The 24,697-nt window shown below is 32.5% G+C and overlaps 1 protein-coding gene across 1 annotated transcript in view; it reads left to right on the top strand.

Annotated features, from left to right (window-relative positions):
• Window positions 1-11,607: 11,607 nt before the first annotated feature.
• LOC119644768 (mitogen-activated protein kinase kinase kinase 7) overlaps window positions 11,608-24,697 on the top strand; it is a 34,223-nt gene continuing 21,133 nt past the window's right edge. The window contains exons 1-5 of the mRNA XM_038044494.1: window positions 11,608-12,045; window positions 12,105-12,404; window positions 12,462-12,959; window positions 13,016-13,432; window positions 13,492-13,534. Coding sequence (XP_037900422.1) covers window positions 11,845-12,045; window positions 12,105-12,404; window positions 12,462-12,959; window positions 13,016-13,432; window positions 13,492-13,534 — 1,459 coding nt within the window. The 5' untranslated portion in view covers window positions 11,608-11,844. The remainder of the gene's footprint in view (window positions 12,046-12,104; window positions 12,405-12,461; window positions 12,960-13,015; window positions 13,433-13,491; window positions 13,535-24,697) is intronic.

Raw genomic sequence — 24,697 nt, 5'->3', positions numbered from 1 at the left:
TAACACATCTGCACGATTCGGTTAATGGAAGAAACAACAAACTACACGAAGAGAGAGAGCGATATATCGCTATAGATTTTCTATACAATAGAACAGAACAACGCCAGCCAATCAAAAATGCAAAAATCTTAACCTCAGCTCGATCAAATACGAGATTTAAATACCAAAGCAACGGTGGCGTTAATCAAAATGTCGTAAAAGGTGCTCTTAAATAAATGCGAAGCAAATTTCAGTTTAAATTTCACTTTATATGCTTTGTAGGCATTCTGTGAGCTGATTAGCAGAGCGAGCAGATGTTAGAAAATTGATTTAATTTTCTTGCGATTCCTTTCTATCTTTATCTTGTGAAAGTTGTGACACGTATTAGAAGCCGATGAGCAAAATCGAATTCTCAACTTGTGACTAAACCATGCCTTGTAAAAAAATTAAAATGGTTTTGCACTCGTCTCTTAATAGCCTTTCCAGCGATGCAACTTATTTTTATTATTTATGGCACATTGAAAATTGCCGCACTTAACATACCATAGATTAATATATAAGCAATATTCCAAAAGGGATTGTGGGCAAATCACATATACTCATACATGCTTACCAAATAAATTTTATCTTAATTATAGTCGTTGCGTCACTTTCAAGTTAAGCTCACCAATTATAATAATCTATGATTAACTTTATTCTTGTTAAGTCAATATTTCTGATGGGAGTACACATCAGTCTACGGGAATTCGTTTCAAAGTTTAATAGCGTTTATAATCTTAGCCTTCTCTCATCGCCCAACGAAATACCGCATTTCGCCTTCTACTTTATTGCGTCGCAATGTATTACATAATTATTACGTTAGTCATTATGTAATTTTAGGTTATTTTTTTTAAAGTTTTTACACTTACACGTGGTCGATAGTGTTTCAGCTGACCGTTATATAATATTTCTTACCTTTTTCAATATATTTTCGTTCCCTTGGCCAATCGCTCTTATTAGATATGAGTAAGCTTTGAATAATAATTCATTAAATTTTGTAATGGGCGCACCGTTGTTCTTCGCTGGCCTGCGAAGGTTCTGTCTTCTTATTTCTCACTGATTGACTGAGACTTAGACAAAACTAACTTTTTTGATTACACGTGAATGTGGTTTTTAATTTGATTTCTCTGGCTTCTTAGCAAAACACTTTCTTCTCTAACGTGCGCACTACATTACAAAAAAGTTTTATAGTCAGGGGAAGCCGACCTTTAACTATCCTTCACCAATTCTCCAAACATTCATTCAAAAATTATACCTTATTTCTAAGTAAAGATTGATTTTTCATGAAAGCCCTTCGACCCTGAAACGAGATGGTATAAATTTAGCAAAATTAATCTTCAATTAGTTCCTTCAAAAAGTATTACACTAAAAATTATAACTTCTTGCCATCTAAAACATAGATCATTTTGATCTAAATTTTGATATAGTTAAGTATCGATTGAGTGAATCGATCTTCATCACGAAAGATTGAAAATTAGATCGACTCGTGAGAACAATTGCTGATGCAAAATTAAAGGCTTGCCCTTGACTTGAGTTCGTGATTTTGCAGTTTTTTAATAGTAGAAAACAAAAGTATTCTCAGAATATCTAGAAAAACAACACAAATCAAAATTTTTTATATGATATCCGTCCATCCATCCATATGTCAAAAATGTAATTATGACGGATGATGGATGCACTCAACCTTTAAGAGTATTAACGTGTACGGCTTACGCATCAAACTCAAGTCCTTGCCTGCGATTATCATTTGTTTGGATCGATGAGGCACAGACTTACTGAGTAGCGCTTCACTAGGAATATATACGAAAATGACAGATAAGAAAAGCTTGCAATAGACATTCGAATAAAATATTCTAAATCATATCCGTACGATAAAGATGCATTTCATATATGCATACCTGATGCATCTGGGCTTAACACTCTTCCCGCCTTTTTAGAGACACTTTTCAAAAGTAGGATCAAATGGACAATAGTTATGTTTGTACGCAAGAATGCTAAACTCTAAAATGTTAAACAGTCTTCGGCAAAATCAACCAGTCCAAGCCAAATGCACCGGATGATTAAGTTCAGTCAATCGACAGTACACAGTGATACGCTGTAAGAGTTGATCATCGAAACTCGAAACAAATTGAGTTATGGTTTAGTTGAAAGGAAACTTTTCACTCAAAAGAAACTGAACCGAATATATTAATTATATTATGCGTAGCGCGAAAGCTTCCAATGGAGACGTCAAACCGCATATCGTCACGCTACGACTGTCTTAACATAATAAGAAACTTCTTCTCTCTATCTCTCTTCTAAACGCGACGTGCATTACCCATTACACTAAGGAATTAAAAAAAAAAAAAATTCATTTTTTTTTTTTTTTTTTTTTTTTTTTTTAGAAAAAAGAGAAAAAAACCGCAATTTTTCAGTTGCGCATCAGTGTATCTTATGTATTTTTTACGAAGTAGAGGAGTCGATCACTCCATGTAATGATTACTTTCCAAAGGTTAATTTTTCTAATTGTATGCACAAATGTAATCCACAGTTTTAAATGCTTTTGATGCGAAAAAGAAATTGAATCAAAATGAGGGTAAAATGGAAATTCAATAAAATTAATACGCTCGGGCACTTGAAACTTTTTCCCGTTTTTCGCATTAAAGTTTTTGTCATTTTGCAATTCAAAGCAATTCAGAAAAACAAAAAAAAACAAAACAAAAAAAGTTTTCTGTAACTTTGTTCTTTTTATTCGTATTTTTTTATTTTTTTTTTTTTTTTTTTCTATTATACCCTACACCGCTTGTGGTACGAAAATGAATTCATTTTGTGCGAATGTATGCAATACCCAGATGGACTTGAGATCGATTCATCGATCACTTCAAGAATCACTTTTGTAAATTGATTAAACCTGCCCCGTCTACCCGTCGGTCCATCTGTCCGTTTTGTTTCTTTATATTCTTCTAATCTATAGCTCGCAGTTTTTTAGACGAAAGGAAGAAAAGAAAAATGCGATTAAAAATGGTTCATATTCATGGCCACTTTTACGATCACCTTTTTAATTGTGTTAAGCAAAATGGTGTAGCGTATTCAGCAAGTGGGCCGTGTCCCACTATAATGTTTTTACTTGTCTTTTTAAATTGTTACTACACCAAATAGTATGAATGGCAACAACGGCCAGTTAGTGGATATGCATACCATTACAAAATGATATGCCATCAAGTTAGACTTGAATGTATTTCTGCTGCCTGTGTATATAATGAGGGTAGACCCCAAAGGCTATGGGATACAATAAACATGTTGTTGAAAATAAATACGCCAACAAAATATTAAGAAAAAGTGAAAATAAAAAAACAGCAAAAAAAGAAAAAAAAAAAAAAAAAAAAAAAAAAAAAAAACAGAAAATACGACTACACATTAAGGATATACATGGGTCTAATGTAGATGCATTTATATCCTTCACAGTATCCTTCTTTTCTTTTTTTTCTTTTTTTCATTTACGAACACACAAACAAAAAACAAAGAAGAAATACATTAAACAAAGTAGAAATCACTTTTCCGTAAGCAATGAAATGGTTCGTCGTTGACGTAATATGGAATGGGGGAGCGGACGGTTACTGAAGACAAATTTTATGGGAAATTTTAATACTAGTGCATTTGTAAAAGTTGTAGCTATCAGCTGCACACACGGGACACGACAACGTAAGCGACTAAGCATAAAGGCACATAACATACATACATACATACATACAAACATATATGTGCACATATGAACAAACATATTAGGGATAGGTATATTACTTGAGTATTTTAGAGAAGAGTGCGCGACGCAATATGAAGTTTTCTTTTGTTTCGTTAGTCTCTGGCAAGTAAGCTAGACTTTCTTTACCCTCCTCTAATGTAATGCTGATACATTATGTATTCAAACACGAATGCAAACAAGCATACGTGTTATCTATCGTATGCGAAGATGAAAAATTTAAATTCCGTTACGTATGAGGAACTCAGAATACAACAGAATCGAATAAGAAGAAGAAGAAAAAGAAGAAGAAGAAGCGAAAAAAGAAACAGAAGAAGAAAAATGGTTAGAATGAAATCAAAAAAAAAAAAAAAACAAAAAAAAAAACAAAAAGAAACGAAACAGACAAGCACTACAACATTGAATATTCAGAGCTAAGCAGCCAACCGACCAACCCAACCGACAATATCACTTACAGCAAATGCTTTTTTAAGTCAGTTACATAAATATTAAATCCAAGCAACAACTACAGCACGTATAATAATACCCACACCACCACACTACCAATGATGCCACAACAGCGCGGATACACTTTGGCAAATGACCGTCCAACTTGTCATGCATCCATCAGAGTTTTTAGTAGCAATTGTAAATTTGTTAAGTTTAAGTTTAGATTTATTTACATATCAAAAACATACATACATACATACATACATACATACATACATACATACATACATACGCACACGCATTTGTAAACACACGCTTACACGCATACTTATAAAACTTATGCATGTGTGCACAAAAAAACGACTCTTAAGTATGTGTATGTATATATGTGTGTAAACGTATTGCGGATAATAATCATGTGTATCCGTATTTGCCTGTCTATATATATATATATATATATGTGCATATAAGTACGATATATACTCATAAATGTGTGTTAATCTAAAATTGATGTTTGTGGCACCCATGTGTAACTTTTAATATGGGTCTGCACTGGAATACTTTCATTGGTATGCTGGGATGCATGTATGAATGTGCGTCTGTAAATAAATGATAAAAAGGACCTTAGCTTTCATATTCTATGTATTTGTATTTAGATTAATGCACAAAGAACACACACACACACACACAAACTCACATAATCAAAAAACCAGTCTTACGTTATACATAAAATATATCCCGCACTATGTTAAGATATTGAAAGGATTTTAAATTATTTTTCATTTAAAATGGCAAAAAAAAAAAAAAGAATATTACAAAAATCCTCCACTTGTTCACTTACTTCAATCAGAAATTTGGTTCAATTTTTCTTTTTCTTTTTTTTTTTTTTTTTTTTTTTTTTGCTTATAAGATTCCAATTACTCAAATAATGTCATCTATACATGCATCATGCATGACGTCATAATAATAATAATAATTAAGGAAAACGAAAGAGTTGAGGAGCGGATCCAGCCTAATGGGTAGTGTGTGACCAAAGCCATGTAGGTGTTATGTCTTTATTAAATGGACAGCCATTGAACAGGCACTGAACTGCACTACAACTACGACTAAGTAAACTCAACCGCATTCAAAAATTGTAATCATTCGGAAAAAAAATGATGGTGGTGGGAAGCGCTTTGGCGATCTTGCGCTCCTCTTCTCAATTTCAGCTTATCTCAGTTTCTTTCAATATGTTCAATATCGGCTTTTCAATTAGCAACTTGAGCTAAATTAGGCAACTAATACTAATAGAGTTTAAAAATTACAATTTTATACTCAACACCAAATGTGGTGGATAGGACATATTCAAGTTAATGCGAACGTATATGTAACGCCCAGAAGGTCGTAAGGTAAGCTCACCTTTTATTATGCCAATCGATTTCGAATCATTTTTTGTATTCATATAAACTTTTCTGTCCGTCTGTCCGTTCCGTGATGTATTTGTTGTATTTTTCTGTTCAATCGGTAAATCGCATTTTCGAGATATTTTTTTTATTTCACACTTTGGTATACTCATATGCTTGACCCTAAGGTCTATTCCCTAAGGAATATTAAAAATGATTCGAATGGGTCCATATTTTCGACCACTCGCCAATAAAATACATTATTTTGAAAAGTATATGGAAAGAAGTGACAAATTTTCAAAATCGCTTAGTAACAATATTTCAACACTCTAAATCGATAAGAAAAATTTCGTTCGGCTGGGACAATTTTTCGAACCTCCTCCCATATAATTGATTCACTATATAAAACTGATTCTTTATATAGTGAAAAGACCTAAATTTTCAATATTTCATGATGAAAATTGATTCATAATAGGAAATTGAGAAATAAATCAACCTTATCGGATTTGGACCACATACATCTATTCTTTTTGCATCATAGTGCGTATAAAAGTGCTCAGGAAATGTAAACCCATATTCACAAAGACATACATTTCATGGCGAAAACTGGTTCATAATAATAAAATGACATAAAAATTAAGCAGATCAAATTTGAATCGCCTGGATCTCTTTCTTGGACCCCATTCCAATTAAGATTTCTCATATTATTATTATTATTATTATTATTAATTTCGCCAGAGAAATAAATTCTAATACTAAACTCTTAAAAGCACTAGCATTTAAGGCTATCGGCTTAAGATTTCTCATAAACACTAAACCCATCAGAAAAACTTTAGTTACTTTACTTTACTTTACTTTATGATGAAAATCTGTCCATAGTAGCAATTTAACAAAAGAATTAACTGCAAGAAAATTGAATCATGCAGATCTATATTATAGACCTCACAACATATATATATATATATGAGGGTTACTGTGAAAAGCAAGCCCTTATATGGAGAGAAGGTCTATTTTGTAGTTTTTTAAGACAGAAACTGAAAAATTAAAACTTGGATCACGCCATGCAATATTTTGCCTATCCCTCAATACGCCTTTGTATGAAAATAAGGTGCAGTTTTTGACGTCATACCAACCATTTTATATTATATATATCACATGAAGTTGAAATAAACAAAAAAAAAAAAAAAAAATATCTTCGCTCTTTCGAACACATAATAAATTCGATTTTTAATTGAGACTTGGGGAGAGAAAGAGAATAGTTTTGATTTTAAAAATATTAATAAAAAGAATAAAGTTATAATTACACACCCAAGGAAACCACACACTACAGGACTACATTTATGTTTAGAAAATCTCTCAGTTGTCTACAAGGTTTTGAATGAATTTTCGGTGATGTAAGTTATTTGATTGTTTAGCTGGAATCTTCTTTTTCTTCTTTTTCTTCTTCTTCTTCTTCTTCCTCTGTTATATTCATCAAGCTAAGAATCGAAAATTCGCTGAGATGCAGGTCTAACATGTCGAGTTGATGATGATATCATTTGTCCTGCTCAGCTCATTCAATTCATTTTGTAAATGCTTTGTAAGAGATCGCAAGACTACAATCTATTCAAATGATTTGCAAGTGTGTGCTTGACTTTGAAACTAAATACGCCGCAAATAGCAAAACAATTTCAGATATCACTTTCACTCTTTGCTTTTTCCCTAAAGCGTTCTAAACCAATTTCCTGCTCACTTTTTCATAAAACGAACCTTCTATCCAGCAATCTCAACTTCCTATTACGTTCTTATGCCTTGTGTTACAGTTTGCACCACTAAAGGTTTAATTTATAATAAAAAGTAATAAAAACTGGTCTATTCTAACAACTTGGCATAAAAATTAAACATAATAAATCACATAGATACATTTTTTAGTGCCCACTACATATAAAGTTGTTTCATAAAAATTAAATCCTTATATGGCGACAAAGCTAAATTTGTAGTTTTCTACAACCAAAGTGTATAAGTGTATTAAGCGATGTGATGTAGGGTATTTAAAAGCATCCTTGTCTGACTATAACATTTTTCCCTTGTTTTATTGGATTGCTCTATTCTTCTCTCCTTTTCTATTTCCGCTTAGACCTCTGCTTGCCAGATAAGCTAAGTCAGATTTGAAGCACAAACTAAAACGAATTGTAGACACAAACCAAGCAAAAGTGAAATGAAAAGGTAAAAACGTTTGAAATTATTAAACTCCCTTGTTGAGAGCTCTATTAATAATACTGCTTGCAGGACGAGTTCGGCTCATGTCTTGCAAAAGTGCAATAATTAAATGAAACAAATCGAAAATTACAACCCAAACAAGGATCATTGTATTTGCTGTTATTTGTGATATTTAAATGACTTTTATATTGACAACAAAATAAAACAATTCAACGAAGTTTCAAACCTTTCTCCTCAATACAATATTGATAGCATTATATTTAGCGAAAATAATAACACCTGTTAAAAATCAGCTGATATTATTGAATTAACAACAAAACGCAAGCATTTGGCAACGTTATCAATATGAATGAAAATATTATCGCTGAAAGGGGGAAAATACGAAAACCTTTGTTTTTCGAAAATAACGATAATCAACGTTATAACCAGTCCCTTATGTACATACAGTGCATTACAACCTCCAGATTATCTTCTTTTTCTTTATTCGAACTTTGATTCCCCTATTCACCAAAGCAAGCTTTGCAAATTGTCCGCATTTGGTCTTCCTAGCCCAGATACACTTCAGTCAAAAAACTTGGTAGTTTATTTAGCAATCTTTCTTTTTTCAATGCGCATAACTTAAACATATAAAATGTACCAGTCAGATTCCGAACCGACTTTTCACACAATCGACCATTGTTGCATTTCGTTGATGGCCTCTATCAGCTTCTATAAGTTTCCAAGATACTACATAAACACACACTTCTTGAAAAAAACATAATAAAAAAATAATGAAATAGTAATAATGACCTTTACAATAACAATAAAATTACCAACGATATTAAAAAGAAAAAACATCAAGAAATATATATCAAATAATAATAACAAAAAAAAAAATTCTTCCTCTAAACATAACGGGAGAATTTGGAAAAAAAAGCATGAAAAAATAAAAATGTATTGATCCTTAACTAATAACAATAACACCTCAAAAGAAAGCGGTAATAAACCCAAAAATAAAAGAAGCGGACGCACAACCTACGAGAAATGGAAATATTTACTAGCATCAACAAATAAAAATAAAAATATAATATGCAATCAACAATCTAAATTAACCGTCATTTCACCCAGTCGAAGAACATTGTGTTCGCACTGTGCCATTTTGTTTTCTAAACAGCTTACCATTTGTTTTTGATTTAAAAAGAAGAAGAGTTTGTTTTTCAATAAATAAACGTATATGGAATTACTTTGATAATTGAACGTAACGAAATCAACAACTTTGAAAAGTATGCGAAATTGTGAAAAGGAAAATCAAGAAAATTTATCTAATACGTTAATCGTCATCAAGTCAATAATCAAGATGGCGCAATGGACTATTTGCCCACAATATCAGCAACAATTTGAACGGTTGATTTGACTTCAATTATGGACGGTTTGGGAGTGACAATAGTGCAATAGAAATTGAAAAATAATGACAATGTCTTATCGGTTCGAGTGGATCTATTTGCAGATTTGCGAGGGTTATCAAATTACGAGACAAAAGCAGACTAGCCACATATTGGATTTAATTGCACCAGTTGCAGGCGGTACAGTTGCAGTGTTTTCATTGAGTGCAGCCGTATGCCAATTGCAATTTACCTTATAAACTCTCGAGTAGGCTGCAGTTAAATTTTATTATTATCCGGTAATACCAGCGGAAGGAACTTCAGATTTTAATGCATTTCATGATCAGGTTATTTCGGCAAAACTGTCAATATTACATACCCTGTTTTAGAATCTAAATTGAGTAACTGCTTTAAGTTTCAGTTGGATAAATGATAAATTGGCGAAATCAAGCAAGAGCTAAAGAGAAGAAAAAGTGAAGACATTAATGGTGATTTTACGAAATCGTGCTATAGCGTTGCATTTTAGTATATATTGTGCCAATCCGAATGTTAGTGATAAATCTTCTAGCGATTCTCCCTTACATCTGTGGTTGGCCGCTTGCGATACTCCTCCTGATGTAAATACTATAGCGTTACAAAAGTTGGATAGCTCAGTCAAAACTATAACAAAAATCGACCGCATGCGTTGCGGGTGTAGATGAACTTGTATATACAACCGCTAACTATGCTTTGTGACAAAACGAATATATCAAAAGAATATGCTGGGAACTATTTATTGGGGAGAGAACTATCCTTCGTACGTTTGGTAGTCATGATGTTGACCATTACTATCAAACGTGAATTACGACAAAAGCTCGTTGTCGACTTAACAGTATAGCTCTACTAACGCTTTGGGCACTAAGGGAAGTGCAGTTAGCACCCATCTTAACGAGGGTGGTCTGTGTTTTATCAATTCATACTTGGCAGCTCATTGGGCTTTGGTGGGAAGTCATATTAAAAATTATTAAGACATCGTGAAAGGCTTGATTTTCAGTGATGTACCATTAACGATCGTGAGCAAGAAATTTTGCTACTGGATAATTGTACAACCAAATCACTTCGCTTTCTTTACAGGTCTCATTTCCACACATGCTCCAACCAATTAAACACTTGTGCCATCATCGTAATTTCTATATAATCCACAATTCTTTTTTTGTGAAATTTCATTTCTACTATGTGTACTGTATTGTTGACACACTATAAAGCAAGTCAACTAGACGTTTTAATTGGAGATATACATTCGCTTGCATTCTGCGTGTGAATTCAGCAATCGGATATTTGTAACAGGCTTAATGAGCAAGTTTACCACTCAATAAAGTTGCCGAAGGGAAATGACCTTGCAGGCCAAATACCATGTGTTTCTTATCAGAACCTATTGCGCAGCTCTAATAAGTGTGAACCATTGGCACATAATAATTTTAAGCGGTAACACCACTAATGTAGCCTATGAAAAAAAAGTGTATCTTTGGTATTTTTTGGGGTGGAAGTAAGGCTAGTAGGATAATAGTATTCTGAGTGGTTATCATGCGTAAATTTAAGTATTAGAAAAAAAATTATTTCTGCAAAATATTTTTAAAAAAGCCATACTGAATCAATTCGAAATGTACATAATCTAACGGGTTCTAGGCGGCTTGGGTCCGCTTGTGTCAGTGATAAATATTTCAACCTTAAAAAAAAAAAAGAAAAATATGCCTAAAATTAGAGGAATATTTACGTGGGAAGTTTCAAAAAATTTTATGTTTTGTACGCTTCGTGTGCAATTGAATGAAAAAATCCCATTTTTGTTCAAAAAAAGAAATCTCTTGTTAATAAATAATGTTACAATACTCTTCGAAATGTTATTTTAAAAATATTGTAACAAGATCGATGGAAAAGAATGACAATTGTTTGAATTATATTGCTCGCCGTTTTAAAAAATCGTGTTTGAGGAAAAACGCCTTTAATATTTTTGAAACACGTTATAGACGCTTTTTTTTAATTTTAATAAAATATTAATTAGTCTGTTCTGTAATAAGTTATATTACCGCTTTTATAATTGCGGTTATATCGAACTTATTTATTTTTTGTTTTTTAATAAATAGCTACACGAATGTTTTTGTAAACACGCAGTTTTTCTAAATGAATCTAGAATACATTTGGCGAACATAACGAAAATATCTACTTAACAGTAATTTTTAATTCCTTCCCATTGTTTTAACGTTATTGGAATTATTGACGACAATCGCAAAATTAATAAAATGTAACATTAATGTTTGTAAACATTTCTCTTTTTTTTAAAATAATCTACAATTTAATAGTCATAGAATTAATTTCATTTTAGTATTGCGTTGTTATGTTTCTATGAATGCTTATAGAAATGAGGAAGACAAAGGTTTGACATTCGTATTTATTGTGAAAAAGTAGATGAATAAAAATTGCAAGAAATTAATTTATATAAAATCTCGATTAAACTCAATAATATCAGATTTTGAAACATAAATAACAAAAGAAAAAGTGAAATACACTATTAAAACACTTACATGGAAAAGAAAGCCAGCAAATTCCAGCTTAATTTTAACTAAAAAAATCCTAAAATGGCCAGAGGTGCAGTGTGGTAATGCTTAAATATGCAATTAAATATTAAACAAATACGAGAAATCTAAAAATAGACACAGCCAAACAAAAGGAAATTAAAAACATGACAGATGAACAACAACAAAGCGGTAACAACAATAATGAAACTTCAAATCCAAGAAGTCAAGACACTCCACAATTGGAAGAAGCTGCCAGCTCAACAATTCCATCTTTAGATACTAATGTTTCCATGCTGACAAGCGGTAACGGCAGCTTAAATTTCCTGTGCCCAACTGTAGATTTTTCAGAGATATCGTTTAAAGAGGTTTTTTTAAAATTCTTAACTAGATTGCGATATCTTATTATATGCTCTTCATTTTGCAGAAAGTTGGCCATGGTTCTTACGGTGTGGTTTACAAAGCAATTTGGCGTGATCACTACGTAGCGGTAAAAGAATTTGGTCCTAAAGCAGAACAAAAAGCGATAGAGACCGAAGTGAAGCAGTTGTCCCGCGTCCAACATCCCAACATAATAGCTTTATATGGTTTGGCCGCAAATCAAATGTCGACTTACTTAATTATGGAATATGCTGAAGGTGGATCGCTATATGATTTTTTACATGGCAAAGCGAAACCCTATTATTCCACTGCACACGCAATGAGTTGGGCCCGTCAATGTGCTGAGGTAAAATGTTCAAATAAATTTTTAAAATACATTTTATAAAGCCAACCTCTGATTTAGGGCGTGGCTTATTTACATGCTATGAAACCAAAACCTCTAATACATCGTGACTTAAAGCCCTTAAATTTACTGCTTACCAACAGAGGAAGACTTTTAAAAATTTGTGACTTTGGGACAGTGGCTGATAAGTCCACCTTGATGACTAACAATAAAGGCAGTGCCGCCTGGATGGCTCCGGAGGTTTTTGAAGGTTCAAAATATACCGAAAAATGTGATATATTTAGTTGGGGTATTGTTTTATGGGAAGTGCTATCACGGCAAAAGCCATTTAAAGATGTTGATAACACGTACTCGATTATGTGGAAAATTCATAAAGGAGAACGACCGCCTCTGATAGCAGATTGTCCAAGGCCGATAGAAAATTTAATGACTTCTTGTTGGGCAACCAAACCGGAATTGCGACCTTCTATGCAGCATGTAGTGGAAGTAATGAATGAATTAGTCTTGGGATTCCCGGGAGCTGAAGAGCCCTTGGAATACGAATTTGTGAATCAACAGGTAATTTTACAACTCTTCTATGTAAATACATTATAATTAAAATAATCTATTCTTAGATCATCAGTCCCACTTCTAATCAATCTACTGCAAATAATTACGTATTGGATTTCAGTAATTTTAGTTCGTCCAGTTACAGCAGTGCCACTACACAAGTTACTCATCAGACCAGCGTTGCATCTTCTACCTCTGCGTCCAGTACACCCACCCCTACTAATCCGCCGGAAAACAACGTGGAAAACTTAATTAGTTTCCCTTCTGATATTCAGACAACAACAGCAATAACGACTGCACATTGGGATACCATACCCGAGGAATCAGAAACTCTGTCAAGTGATCAAAATGAAGTAGATGTTTGCGATACATTCAACGTGGCTACTTCAAACGAATCTATACAACGCTACCAAACTATACGTAACAACATGTTACAAATGGCTTCCGTTCCTATGGCTCCTTTATCAATCGACATTGATCCCGTAAGTCTGTCAATTTTAATTCAATGAAATTCATTTTCACATTTTGTAACTCTTTGCAGAATGCTTGGGATCTAAATGAAAGTGATAGCACTACGAATTTGGGTAAGTAGCATTCATAACATTAATATTTTAATTATCATTACTATTATGCAATCATGCGATGTAAAAACGTAAACTATTGTTTGTCTTTTTACGGTTTTATTAAACAATAGTTAATATTTTTTACCCGCTGAAGTAGATAAGATAGAAATGAATGTTTTTTTTGTCGTCGATGAGGTATAACTTAAATGATATCGATAAGAATGAAGTTTCATTCTAGCCAATCTCATTATCTCCGAATTTGTGTTGATCAACTTAGTCCCTTTTTAAATAAGTTCATGTGTAAATATCGAAATGTAAATATATATTGAGAAGCGATTAACTGTCTCCGATCAGTAGAGGTAAAGATATTTGAAACTCGTCCTACGGGAGGGACAAGAGATGTAACAAAATATATAAATAAATAATGTCAATGTATTACAGGATGACGAGAAATTCGACCTCTTTCATTGAACTCTTTCCGCACACCTTTACGTTTTTTACAACTTTCTTTTTACGCGAAGGTTGCGCAAACAAAAATTTATATTCCATACTTCTAGTTTGTTTGATATTCCTAAAGCAAGTAAAAGCAATATTGTGGATCACGGCCCAGCATTAAATATGAGAAGTGGTCGAAAAAATGCTTGGAACCGAACCGTTTTCAATAGCGTTCGTCCTTGGCCCAAGAACCCGTCGATATACCAAATTTCTTCAAAATATCTCAAAAATAGTCTTCTCTAAGTTGAAAACAAAAACACAAGACGAACAAACAAGCTATTCAGAATTACTTCCCGAATCGATCGGTGCAATGAAATGTGAGTCTGGCCCAAAATCCTTTTGGTGTTGTTCATATCCATACAAACTTAGTATACCCTTGTATCACAAGCGGTGGAGACTAAAAAAATTGAGTTTGGTCTTAAGAAGGCAGTGAATGCAACTTACTTTTCTGACACAAGTTAGGAGGCCAAATATGCCATAAAAATTCCTTGGTCGAATTAATTGAGAACATTAGTTTGAAAAACGGGCGTGATTTGTTCATAGACACGCCCACAATACAGAAGAAACTATAATAACCTTGAGAAATATTGGAAACTTTTTCATAGTTTCATCTATAACTTTGGATTCCTTAAGTCTGTTTCCGAAAACCAATAATCCAGATATTTATTAGAATCGCTTTCATGTTCACAACAGAAATGGTTCGAATCGGTTTACCAACACGTCAGCAGTTAACGACAAAATTCAATTCGATGTGCATTAGAATATATGGGAAATAAGTTGGAATTAAAATTTTGTCGTTAACTATGAAAACATTAGCAAACCACTCGGGACAATTTTTGGGCCAAACATGCAGGTGGTTCTGGCAAATATTTAAGTAGCAATCTTTCAGAAACATATTCACGGGATCGAAAGTTCTAGACGAAAATATTACAATATTTTCGGTCTTTTCGGCCTTGTGGGCATGTCTATCAACAAATCATGCCCACTTTTTAACATACTATTTTTAATTGACAAAGGAATGTTTGTGACAAACTGCTGTGACTGTATCGATTCACAAAACTTACCCATAAAAATACCAAAAGAAGGCGTGTCCTAAAAAAAAAAAAAGAGCAGACATATGTTGCATAATGTGTTTGCTTGAGTATGTCATTAAGAAGGCAATATATAACATCTAAATATATCGACTTCCTATGCTGAACCATAAATTTAGTCTTAAATAGGAAAGAGAAGTTTTTTTTTTTTTTTTTTTTTTTACATGGAGGCTATAAAATCAAGAGCATGAAATTATACACTATATCTTTGCTTGAGATCAGTTAAATTTGATGAAAGTAGTGATTGCAACGTCTTGAGCTAACACGAGCCCATAGGTATCTAACATTTAGTGTTCCATCATACTTAATATATGTAAGTGCATTAATTACTTTAAAATTGTATATTATAATTTGCTTAACCAAAGGCTTGTATTAGATGGTCCATCTAGCGCTCTTGACTGCTTGCCACGAAGAACAATATTGATCTTTTCCTTTTAAGGCAAATTTGCTTGAAAGTTTGTACTGTGTGTTAGAAGCTCATTGAACTAATCACGTTTATCTCTTTCGTTGAATTTCGCACTTTTGATACACTGAATAATGCCATGTTCCGTGAACAGAAATTTGTGTTTATAAAACGTGATATGTTCAAATTTTCATTTTTCATCAGGTTGAGGCTATTATCCCCCAGTGCTCCTGTCACGTCAGATGACACATCCTCGTGTCTCTTGAGCGTTTAATTGGCTCTGTGGGTCGTACTGATAATACTCTTCGAAACGATGATGACCGCCAGCTTTCTATTTTTTTTTTTTATTTTTTTGGCTGAACATAATTCTCCTTTGAACATCTTTTAAATTGCTCCTAACTGTAATAAAATAATGCTTCGAAAACATATATACGAACAGCGAGAAAATGTAATGCGTAATAGATATGAAATGGTAAAAGAAAATATGCATGAATATGTAAACCTGATATGCTTTTTGCACATTTATTGCACAAACAAAGATTCATTTTCTGTCTATTCCTTAAATTGCCACTTGCTTTTCCTCTCCTCATCTATTCGAAATTACTTCTTGAGTACAGGTAACGAGTTATCGCTTTCGATTTTCAGATAACATTTTTTTAATTTATTTACACGGAAAGAGAATGAATGGTTTGTTTGCCTCTCCAACGTGCATCCGACGACAATCAGCAGGTTACCCTATCAGTTACTTGGTATAAATTTCGTACATCGTACCTGTATTGGCTTTAGTCGTCACTTAATCCTAAATATTTCACTTTACGTCAAACTTGCACTTTGTATTTCTTGCTCCAAGTTTTTCACTCTCATTCTCTCGTAAGCGTGATCGAGGTACTTATTAATGTCCATTTAAGATCTTCCGACCAAAACACGCGGACTTTGTCAATAGTGAGATCGTTTCAATTATATCTCGTCTCTCTCTCTCTCTCTCTCTGGTATATTTTTGAATGAGAGTCTTTTCAGTTTGTACTTGATAGTCATTAAAACACTAACAAGCTCGAAGTACAATTGTACCTACGGTCTCTGCTGTCCGCGAGAGGACATGGAAAGTTCGTTGCCAAAGTTTCCTGAGGCTTACGAGTTTCGTTTTGATAAACTATTTGCTTTTTGTATTGCGCTAAATCATTGCGATCCAACGTAAGTATGTCCGTTACGCACAACAGGCATCCTATGATCGGAGCCTACACTTGCTTGAGTGGCGATAAGAGCAATAAACCTTTCACGTTTATTGTGGCAAAGTATTGATTTAGACTAGTGGGTCGAGTCACAAGTTAATTCCGTTTATTTACCAGACATTCACTTTCTTTTCATTGAATGACAAAATTATATTAATTTCACCTTTGATTATAGGGCATTCAACTCTGCTTGTGGATTGGTGTGAATTTTGCCTTTAAAAAATTGTCGTCAAATCGGTAGGACGTCCCGCCTTTTAAGGTCGTATTACCAGAATGGAATTTTACAAACCAATTTCCCAAAAACCCGATCAGTTCTCAGTCCTTCACCGTATACGCTGCATAGTTTTTCAGCTGTCGCCTTAGCGCTGTTGGCGTTACATGTGGAATAAGCGCTCTTTGACTCTCCATTTCAGAGCTTAACTTGTGTCGAGGGCAACATTGCGACTGTGTTTCGATTAGTCTATCATCCTCTTCCGTGGCTGTACGTGTCGGCAACCAAAGAATTTTCCATAAAAAAATAAAATTCATTTTATATCACATCTTTCTATACGTTCACTAGAGCCGAGTAAATGTTGGCATATGTGGCCCCAATTAGTGCCTTTTGTACGTTAAAGGACTTATATTTCCGTGGCAATCATGTCTCGAGTATGTCTGGTCTAAAAGTGCTGTAGCAGCAAGACAGGGCATCCTCTTAGCCATCCGAAGGCGGAGTATGACAAGAAAAAATAAATATGAATTTTCTTGAGAAGTTCCGTCAAAAGTCGCAATTCAAGGGACACTATTGCTGTGTCCCGACCATTCGTCTCCCAATCATCGAAAATAGTAATAGTAGTAGTAGTAGTAGTAGTAGTAGTAATCCATCTCAAGCAACGCCTTATTCTTTTGCATCGTATGAAAGTGTCTGTAAGAAGAAATAAATTTTGAAAGCAATAGAAAAATTTCTAATTTTAGAATAATATAAAAAACTAAGAGTTCTAATAAGCGATGATATGAAGGCAAGTGTTTCCGTATATTAATTATATCCATTAAAGTTTATATCACATTTAAGTGTTTAATAATACTTGTGCTAAAAATGTTTTTATGTGAATATTAAGCATCCGTAATAAAATTGAAAAAAAGTAAAGAATTTGATTTATGAACCTAATCATCATTAGAAAATTATAATTAAAATTTTTGTTTTGAAAAATTAATCATTGAAAATATCATAAATTTCGAGACATAAAAACGAAAAAAAAAATAATAAGAAGGTTGCGAGTCCGAGAATTTATGGCAGAATTATGAAAACTTATCTCTTTCTCTCTTTCTCTCTATTTCCCCTTTTTCCTCTCTCTCGTTACACCCAGAAAGTCTACTAAAAGATCTCGTGGTTAATATTTAAGGCACCTTAACATATGAATCAGATGCTCGGAGTAGTATTAGTAGCAGTAGTAGTAGTAGTAGTAGCAGTAGTAGTGGGTGTAGTAAAGGGCCGCATTTGGCATTGGCGGCGACGACTGAGACAATTTATAACTGATTAATATTAATTTACGATTTCGAGTTCTCAATGCTAGTTAATATTCGATTAGCGTAACGATTCATTTATTAAAATTCAGTCGCATTTTTACAAACGACATGATTTTGAAAATATTTTTTTTCTTTAATTATGACATTATGTGTAATATGTGTATATATATATATATATATATATATAATATGTGTATATATATATATATGTGTGTGTGTGTATGCGTCTTAATATCTTATGGTAGGAATTTTATTTATTTTTCTTTTGAGTTTTAATTATTTTACAATTTTGATTTTGCATTATTTATTGTGTATTTTTAATTTAAAATTCATTTGTACGTAATAGCGTTCGTATTACTCATACGTTCAGTATGCCAACCTTAAATACAATAGCAAGCAAATTAATAACGAAAGCAAACAACAACAAATATTACACATTATTATGCTGATTCATTAGCACATACATGCATGCTGGCATACTTATACAAACATACATACATAGGTATATGCATACGCATGCCGCATTTAATGGATATGTAAATGCGTGTTAGGTGTTTAAAAAGGCGTTTTTTTTTTTTTTTTTGTTTTGGCATAATTAAGAAAATGAAAAAGTCACATCACATGTGCTAATACGATTGTACGCATGTTTGTACGAATGCATTATGCATACATATATGTAAAGCAATTTTTTTTTTTTGTCAGTCGAAATTATTGCATTTTTTATATTTATTAAATACAAGTAACGCATACACACACGCATACATACACGCATACACACACGCATACACACACTTATGCAATGGACAACGTCGTTTTGTCTAGTTGTATTTGCTGCTGTGATGCTAGTGAGATAATAAAATTTCATATGTTTGTTAAAAATCGTAATGATATTTGCCTGCATTTGTCTGTTTGTCATCACTGTCAAACGGTCTAACCGCCGTCTATCTGTTTAATTGCTGCTGTTGCACTAGCGTTTATTGGTGCAAATGTTTCAGACATTTAAACGAATGCTCAGTAGTAGACAATCACTGCGCGAATTCATATACGTATTATTACGAAATTCAAGGAAAATAATTCAATTTTATTATTTATTTATTTTTTTCATTTTTATATTATTATTATTATTATTATTATTATTTACCTACGCGATCTCATTTTGTTTTCATCATTGATTGACTTGCGGTAATCAACAAATTTCTCGGATTTTTCATATATATTTGTTTAGATGTTTACGCGCATTTCTTTCTCGCCGCCGCGTTCACTAACTACACATTGATTATAGATAAATAATTGAATTCAAAGTGGATTCCGAAAATATACGTATCGCTATCAATGCAACTATTATAGGTAAATGTCTTTTACACAATCAAATTATTGTATTCATTAAGCGAAAAAAATTCCAGTTCAATAATCCAAAAGACCTTTTCTTTTATCCTAAAATCAAAATTTATTTTCATTAAGTTAGAGCATTAGGTAACGACATTTAACTCGACAAAAAAATAAATAAGTTATTTAGTTATTTTAATTTATTTATAAAAAATAATCAATATATCGCGACATTGTATGTTTTACGCTAACTGCCATATCGAGTTGGACAACTTGGAACATTATATTACTTGAAATTGTTAATCTAGAAATCTTGTTATGTTATCGATTGCATCCAAGATCTATACTTTTTCTTTTGAAAAGAATGCAAAATGAGAAACAGAAGAAAAATTATAATCGGCTTAGATCGATTTGGGTGAGTTGCTGCACCTATTTACCCATCCTTTAGTCGTGTGTGGCAATGGAAATGTCTTTGAATTATTGAATTATTATTGAATTCTTGTCTTGAAATAAGGACATACCTAAAAATATTTTATTAGTTAACTTATTCTTATATATTCTTAATAGACACGTTAAACCCTTCAGAAACTACGAGAAGAGATTCAAGACTTGCAAAAAAAAACTTTTTTTTTTTTTTGTTTGAAAATTTCAAACTCCTCTATCTTTCCTAAGCGCTATATCGATCAAATGTCTACTGAGAAGATGCATCCCATTGTCTTGCCTCTAATACATTAGCGAGTGCCTTTCGAATGTGTTTGCATTCATTTAAAAGTATTTCCAATAAACAACAACAACAAATTATATATTGGTGTTTAGTAGCTTCATCAAAATGATGTTTGATTACTAATAGTGAGCTTGAGAGCACTCAACACTTCTATCAAGAAATTAAAATTTTGCGGCAAAGTTTTCAGAGTTCGTTATGAAGTTGACTTTGGAGCTATATATACTTCGCAGCACTTTAAGTGGAAAACGTGCGATTCTGTCTTTGCTAGATTCAGCAAAAGTGGTATTTTCGAGCAAACAATTGTCGAGGAGAGACATTCTTATGTTCCTGGAACTACAGACTAAAGAAAATAAGAAAAAAATAATAAAAATTGTATTGTGATAAACAAATATGTTCAGCATAACTGAAACAATTTTCATTTTTTTTTTCTTTTTTGCAACGAAATTCTCTAAAATGGCGTTAAATTTTTGGATGCGTCTTATAATCGGGCAGCAAAATTAAAATATTTTTTCCATAAATCTTCTCAAAATATGAGATACACGAGGTACGTTCAGGTGAGGTTATAGTTCAGACGATAGTAACACGAACGTTAACATTAACATTAACATTAACGACAGGACGGGTGATTGTACCGAGAGTGAAGATAAAATATATTTTTTGCTAAAAATCATCTTATAAATGTGAAGTGCAAGGGCGTCTTATAGTCTTATACTAATAATAAAAAAAAAAAAAAAAAAGTGTTTCTTTTTTGGTCGAAAATCGAGCTTTTTTTCATTCAAACACTTGCCAATTATACAAAATTCAATGATTCTAAAAACCCTTATGTGATTGACTCTACAAATAAAAAAATGACTTTTTTTTCAATTTTTTTAAAATTAAAATTTGTATTGCAAGCAATTTTTATATATTTTTCCAAAATCATTTTTTCTTCTTTTTTTTTTCTATTTCCTAAATATTGTTATTAAACTACTTTTCATTCTATTAAAAAAAAAAAAAAAGAAAAAAGAAAAGATTATCCAAAAAATTTCCTCTACTTTAGATTGCCATAGTGATATTACACCAAAAATAATATCAACGAAATATATTATGTTTTAGGAAATGTCTAAGAATTGGATATAAAAAGAAAAAAGCATAATAATGAGCTATAGTAATAAGACGAGTATACTCGTCCTAATTAATAACTATTGATAATTTGCTATTTAAATTGCAATTTAATAAATCAACTCAGATATGTGTGTGAAACGATTTGACACCAAGTCGGACTGTAAGTTGTTGCTCGGTATTTGGGATAATTTGAAAGCACTGAACAAGTCGTTCAAATTGTTTCGCCAGCTTTTCCTAAGTTTTATGATTCCTTGTCGAATTTCCACATTAAACTGCGAAATTTCATTATGATTTCTACCATACTTGGCTTAATACCATTCTCTCTAAATTAATTTTTTTTTTTTTTTTTCGTTCAGATTAATTTAAGTAAATAAATAAATATTGAAATAAAAAAATAAAAAATAAAATAAAAATCATTCGATTACAATCTGATTTGTGAATATTGGATTGCACTTTGGGTTTGACGAGTGTATTCGTCATCGTTGAATTTTTGCGACGCAATTTAAATGCGCATTTTCCAAATAGGTTGAAACAATTAACAATTGGTTAATATCTTTAGGATGTCAAAATTTTTCATATTTTCCATTGCGGGCACTGTTTTTAAATATCATTTATGTCCATATTATCTCGTCTCTAGAATGAAATCAATGCTGAATTTGAACTGTTACATATAATATAATGTTCAATGAACGCACACACATTTCAGATTTTTCAATTGCTTTGAAAATGATGCAATGCAATATTATTTAAGTCACTTCATCTTATAAAGAAACGTTCGATGTGGAATAAAAAGCTTTCACAGGCCATTCTTCTTAAGAATTGTTACTTTCTACAAATAGTATTGACTTTTTTTTTTTTTATCACTTACCACATCTATGAATTAAGCTTGCGATTTATTGCTCGGTCTATTTAAAATGTTTAATATCAATAATGAAAAGACTTTAGAGTAAATATATTATTGATTAGTCTAGGATTCGCAGTTCGATGTTCGAAAGAATGAAGCAACCAAATGAAAGTTGGCACTTATATGTGATGAAATAATTGCGGCCACTAGAAGAAGAAGAATGAAGAATTCTTGAAAACATCATCAATAGATTTGAGATAAAAATAATAAAATTTTTCACAAATGAAAAATGAAAACGATTCCGATCCACCGATTGACGTCTCACAATAATGATCAAAAAAAAAATCGAAGAAACTTATGCAGATATCGTATTTTTAAAATGCTGCAAAAGTCCATAACCTATCTCAGCAGGTCGTCATTACATACGCTTCGTAAATCTAGCTATCTCTTCATTTTGGATTAACTTACTTATCTGTCTGATGTCGTTTTTTGTGTTAAACCTATACAATGGAATTGTTGAGGTATTGCCATGAAATGTAATATGCTACAATGTTTCAGCCCAAGAGGAAACTCTATAGCAAAAATTTCACATCGCTACCATCAGGTCTCATATCATGAAAAAGTGTTTACACGAACAAAAGCTAATATAGTTTCAAAGAAAAAATAGTGTTCATGCAAATGCAATGAATGCGAAAAATTTCGCGCCTTGAATTAAACTTTCTTGATTTCTGATTCTAACTCAATTTTTGAAAATATTTTTTCGAAATTTTTTCAAAATAATTTTATAAAATATTTGGAAAAACTTATTGAAAATTATGAACATTAGAGGAGACTTTTTAAAATTTCTAAATGACAACTTCTTTAACTTGAGCAGTAAAGAAGCCGCTCGTTAATATCCTACCGTAAACAGTAAAAAGGAAAGATAAGTAAGAAAATTATGTTCACCCGTGGACGAGTTTTACTTACCCATCACATATTACGGTCCAATACTGTACAATATTATGCGAACATGACTGATCACTTTCCATCACTGTAGAAGTAACCTTGGGATTCTCTATAGAATGCACGTGAGAATTTTTATCGTAAAGATCCATACGTCCGCCTCAGTAGCCGAATAGCCGAGTAGCTGACGTGCGGTAGAGTTTTCTTTGTTCCTAGCTCGTCGTTACTATAATGACTGGTCAGCCGGTAAAGGTATAATATTCACCGGTTGGTTCGTCATCTTGCAATTTTCTTCTTCTTTTTTCTCCTCTTTCTAACAGTGATCGCATTACACGAATAGTGAGCGCCTTTGGAAGCACAAGTTTACTCTAGGAATGTTGTTTGACCAATTTGCCCTGCTTTTAATACCAAACGGTATGTAAGATCCTTTAATGCTTCTGCTTAATTTTTTCGAACATGAGGATTTTTAACGCAAACGAACAGATGGACTGTTAAAGGATAGACTTGGATAGACTTTACAAGATCTCCAAAAGTGTTGCAAACATTTTGGTGAAACGAGCCCACTCTCTTCCCGTTCGGTATTGTGAGCATATCATAAAACCGAAAATATTTGAAACGAAAAAAAAACTGAAAAAAATGAAAAAAAAAAAAAAACCATTTTTACATATTTGTTAATACGTCCACCCTTGCGGGCCAATAGCCTCTCGCTTGGATCATGCTTGACAATGCAAATGACTCATTAAAGAGGCAGTCACCATATAAAACCAACAAAAAACACTTAAGTGTATACGCTATATAAAATAATAACGATGAGACGCATATACGCATCATCACATAAGCAAAAAAAAAAAAAAAAAAAATGAGTAATTTAGCTCATTTGCTCAAATTCTCGGAAAAGACATTTTCTTGTTCCTCGCATCAATACAAATTTTGAAAACGTTTATTAGATATTTTTATCCCCCACATCTGCTGCGTATATTGCATATGCTAAGTTTTGCACTCCACTTGCCACTGCCAATGTCAGTTTCTCGATCGGGATCCTTTTCACACTAACTAATCTTTTTAATGCGATTTCAAAAGCATTTGTTGTTATCTAACAAGTTTTCAATCAACATTTCCGTTACGAAAGTGTTTTGTGGGCGGATTACGTTCACGTTTTAGGTGAACGTGAACTTTCAAAATGTTGTATCAGGAGGAGTTGTACGGAATAAGTTGTAATTATTTCATGTTTTATGACGGTGGCTGCGTTACGCTCACTTATTCGGGAACTATATGTTAGTCATTAAGTAGAATTGTAACGGTCCAGTTTTGGTTTACCGCAGTATGCTAACGAAAAAGCATAGAATAAAAATTGACCGAATTTAGCCGAGACAGAATTTTCCACCGATCAAGAGTTTGTTTATAGTTTCACGATATACGTTATACCGACTCGCATAGACTGAAGGACCTATTTAATGAATGAATGTGTAGAAATAGAAATGCTGTACATTCACACATCACTTAGCAAATGGTTATTGTAAATA

This window comes from Glossina fuscipes, unplaced genomic scaffold (genome assembly GCF_014805625.2).
Source record: "Glossina fuscipes isolate IAEA_lab_2018 unplaced genomic scaffold, Yale_Gfus_2 0, whole genome shotgun sequence".
NCBI classification, from domain to species: domain Eukaryota; kingdom Metazoa; phylum Arthropoda; class Insecta; order Diptera; family Glossinidae; genus Glossina; species Glossina fuscipes.
Note: the sequence above shows the minus strand (reverse complement) of the source record. Positions and strands in the feature narration are given on the sequence as shown.